Here is a 4,230-nt window from a genome sequence, read left to right as displayed (position 1 = left end):
CTTATGTTTAATTAATATGCCATCTAGAATTCTTCTTGTTACTCCGATCATCCTCTCCCATGATCCTCCCATGTGAGAGGCATGTGGAGGATTTAAATGCCACTCGGCATTGTTCTTAAGCAAATACGTTTGGACTGTATCATCTCCAATTGCACCAATGAAATTAGACCCCTGATCAGATCTAAATACCTTAACTGCTCCTCTGATGGCTATTAGTCTCTTCATCGCATTTATAAATGAAGAACTACTCATCGTCTCAATTACTTCAATGTGGATGGCTCTTGAGGTAAGGCACGAAAACATCACAGCCCACCGTTTATTTAAAGCTACTCCTCCTCTCGTTCTTCTGGCTGTCACTTCCCACGGCCCGAAACAATCGACCCCTACATTGGTGAAAGGTGGGACACATGTAATCCTATCACTGGGTAAATCAGCCATACGCTGGATACTGAGCTTTCCTCTTAACTTTCTGCAGGTTACGCAATGATGGATGATAGAAGATACCAACTTTTTACACCCAACTACCCAATACCCAGCTTCTCTCACTGCTCCTTCAGTAAACTGTCTGCCCTGGTGATATATATTATGGTGGAAGTGTCTTACTAGTAAAGTTGCAATGTGACACTTACCCGGTACGACAATAGGGTGCTTCATGATAATTGGAAGAGTCGCCTTCCTGAGTCGCCCACCAACACAGATTAACCCATCTTCATTAAGCATGGGAGCCAGTGATAGTATTGATGAGTCGTTGGGTAGCGGTTTGTTGCTTTTCAGGCTTCTCAGTTCTCGTTGATAGAATTTTTCTTGTGCCTGTTTAATTATCAACTTCTCTGCTCTCTGTTTTAGAGCTATATCATTCAGACGGCAATGGTGCCACCCTTTGCAATGATCATCGTTACTTTTGTAGTGGAATGAACAAGCCACATGTATAAGTAGAGTAATGGGCCTAATCAAGCTTTCCCAAGATGAAAACTTGTTGGCTCTTTCCAAAAGGCAAAATTCATGTAAATTTGTCTTCATAACAATCACTTTGTCCTCTTGTCTGAGTTCTTTATCCTGTTGAGGACTTACCAAGGGAAACCATTCTGGTACATTTACGTTGAATACTGAACAATGAGGACCTTTAAGCCATGGACAATCTTTCATGTTTCTTGCAGCTACCTGGCGTGTCCCATGGTCCGCAGGGTTCTTGCTTGTATGAACGAACTTCCATTGATGGGGATCAGAAAATTGCAAGATTTTAAACACCCTGTTTGCTACGTATGTATGAAAACGCCTAGTTGTGTTGTTTAGGTATCCTAAGACTACCTTGCTGTCCGAATGATAGGTCACCTCCTGAGAAGGTATATCGACTTCAGCACAGATTACTTTTGCTATCTCTATAGCCAATACGGCTGCACACAGCTCCAGTCTAGGGATTGTGTGTCCCGCTTTCGGTGCTAACCTCGACTTACCAAAGACAAAACCTGTGTGTCTCTGTTCACACTCTTTACTGACCAAGTAGGCTACGGCGGCAACTGCTACTTCCGATGCGTCGCAAAACACATGAAGTCCAACCATTTCACCAAAGGTAAGTGGGTACGCACGTGGTACTGAAATGTTTTGTAGTTCTTTTAAATCATTTTTCCAAGATTTCCATTCTTGAAGGTAACAACCCGGCAACTCTTCATCATTCTTCAATGGAGGAGCAACTTCTGCATGCCCTTTATTGATAACTCCATCCATGAAATCAAGCATGTGTTGTTTTTTAAGAGGATTTCTGTTCATGCTTTTCCTGAGTATTTGAGCTCGCGACCATGCTTGCTCTCTATTATTTGGGAGACGTTCTCTTGGCTTCTTGAAAGGCAGCGGTGCTCTCCACTTGCCATCCCGAAGTCCGCCTTCCTTCTCCATGATTTCAAGAAACTTTCTTTCTTCAACTGATAGACTGAGGAAATCATATTTGTCATCAAATAATGTATGGATTTGAAATGTAATCGGACACGGTTGTAAAGTAGAGATAGTTTTTGGCCTATAACTCCATTAAGACAATCTTCTCCAACAACTACCCATCCCAGATCCAGCCTCTGAGCCCATGGTGCATTGTTGGGCCCATTGCGTGTCTCTCTAACCTTATGTACTTGCGGGACATCACGTCCTAACAACAGCAGCACATTACTACTCTTATTCAAAGGTGGGATCTGTCCTGCTATCGACTTCAAGTGAGGAAAGGCCATCGCTACCTCTGGTGTAGCAATCTCCGACATATTTCCTGGGATTTCCGCACATTCTAGCAAGCTTGGTGCTTCTATCTTGGTCGCCCCATCAAGAGATTCCACAATAAGACCACTCAGATTTCTTCCCTTGGTTTCTCTTTCCCCATTACATGTCTTCATATCAATTCTCCAAAAACTCCCAACATATCAAAGATTCTGGTATCTGCTAATGATTTGTTGCTCTGATCATCAATGAGTATATAAACTTTGGCTTTCTTGTTAGGATTCTTTGCCATGTACACAGTGGCCAAACATATTTTCGCACATGAACGTCCTACTCCATCTCTGCATATTTCCATACAGTTGCTGGTCACAGGTTTTGTAGTAGCAGTGGTATTTGCTTGTGCTGGATTTTGAGTTGTCTGTTGTTCACGATTATGGATATGCATCACTCCTAGGTGTCGGGGGCTACTGCAAACTCCACACTTGATCTCGGCTTTACACTCCCTTGCGAAATGAGTCGTAGATGCCAGACATCTGAAACACACCTTGTGCTTCTTTATAAACTGCTTTCTTTCAGCATCGGACTTTGATAGGAATGTTCTGCATTTTATAAACGGATGCGATCCTTGATGGATGGGGCACATGAAGACAACTTCTCCATTGACACCGCTTTCTACAGTAGTTTGCCTTACGGTGACCGTCGTACGTTTAGGCTTCACTTCCATTCTCGGAGTTTCCATTCCTGTGGCTGTCCTTCCTAAAGCTCCAAAAATTGGGTCATTGACCTTCTTAGCTTCCTTTTGCACAAATTTTACAAAGTCCCTGAATAGTACAGGCTTCTTGTTTTCCTTTAGGTTCAATGTTATATTCCGCCATCTTTCATGTAGGTAGACTGGTAGTTTGAACATTAACCTCTTCAAGTGTTCGGGATACTCCAAAATTTTGCTTGCATTTACATGCTCTGCCGCATTCATTCTACTAGGAATAAGGCATATTCATCTAGAGCCTTTGGTTCTCCTGGCCTAATAGTAGGCCATTCTAATGCTTTCTTTATGTAAGTGCTTGCGATGACTTCGTTGTCACCATATCTGTCTGAAAGTTGATCCATAGCCGCTTGATAGGCTTTTTCACTAGGAAGATGACTGAAACCACAAACAACCTTGTTGGCCTCTCCCGTAGTTAGTTCCTCCAAATATGTCATTCTCTCTTCACTAGTATCAGTATTTGATACTATTCTACTTTTGAATTGCCTGATAAATTTAGGAAAATCGATGGGGTTTCCAGAAAATAGTTTAACTTCATGTTTTGGCTTCTTCATATTTTTCACGATCTCACTTAATCCAATGCAAGTTTCATTGGATGATGGATTAATCTGCTTTTTGACATACTCCATTGGTGAGGGATTAATTCCTCCGCAATCAGCTACTGAACATTCTGGTGTGACATCCAATGCTGGCATTGGTGTTGGTATTATATTATTGCTGTTAGGCAATGCCATTACGTACTCAGACACTCTCTTTGCAGGCTCTTCTGCTGGCAGGCTACGTAACTCAGTTCCACAATGACTTTTAATCTCGTCGTCAAGCACTGATGCCCTAGCCTCGGCTGCTGCCAGGGATTCCTCTCGCTGTAGGCGTTCCAATTCTAATTGCGCTTTTAACGCCTCAATTTTTGCTTCTGCCTTTTTCTTTGCAAAAGCTGTCCGTGCAGCTTCCATCGCTGCATCAGCACGGGCATGTGCCGCTGTCAGTTCAAGTTGACTCAGTTTACTAGTTTTGCTCGACATCTTCCGTAGTAGATCTCGTATACAGCTTTTTACTATAAAGGACGCAAATGACTGACTCAAAATTGCTCCTCTAGTATAACCCTTTTATTGTTTGTTCACAAACCCTGTTTGATCACTCGCATTTGTTTGCGTGGTAACTGTAAATAACAATAAAATTACATACAGTATCATCATGTCATTACATTCATATGTGAATTACCATACAAGACATGAAAACGTCATATAGTGCTGGATTATTATAATTGT

The 4,230-nt window shown here is 42.1% G+C and overlaps 2 protein-coding genes across 2 annotated transcripts in view; both read right to left on the bottom strand.

Moving 5' to 3' along the window:
* Positions 1-2,375, bottom strand: part of LOC117120475 — a 6,101-nt gene extending 3,726 nt beyond the window's left edge. The window contains exons 1-2 of the mRNA XM_033265499.1: positions 2,065-2,375; positions 43-1,927 (exon numbers count right to left, since the gene is read on the bottom strand). Coding sequence (XP_033121390.1) covers positions 43-1,927; positions 2,065-2,375 — 2,196 coding nt within the window. The remainder of the gene's footprint in view (positions 1-42; positions 1,928-2,064) is intronic.
* A 793-nt stretch (positions 2,376-3,168) lies between these two features.
* On the bottom strand, positions 3,169-3,984 carry LOC117120474. The gene has a single exon (XM_033265498.1). The coding sequence runs from the start codon at positions 3,982-3,984 to the stop codon at positions 3,169-3,171; it is 816 nt and encodes a 271-aa protein (XP_033121389.1).
* Between the last annotated feature and the right edge of the window lie 246 nt (positions 3,985-4,230).

Source organism: Anneissia japonica, unplaced genomic scaffold (genome assembly GCF_011630105.1).
Source record: "Anneissia japonica isolate Jap-2015-1 unplaced genomic scaffold, ASM1163010v1 scaffold288046_len260376_cov104, whole genome shotgun sequence".
In the NCBI taxonomy this organism is placed as follows: Eukaryota; Metazoa; Echinodermata; class Crinoidea; order Comatulida; family Comatulidae; genus Anneissia; species Anneissia japonica.
This window is presented reverse-complemented; position numbering and strand designations above follow the sequence as displayed.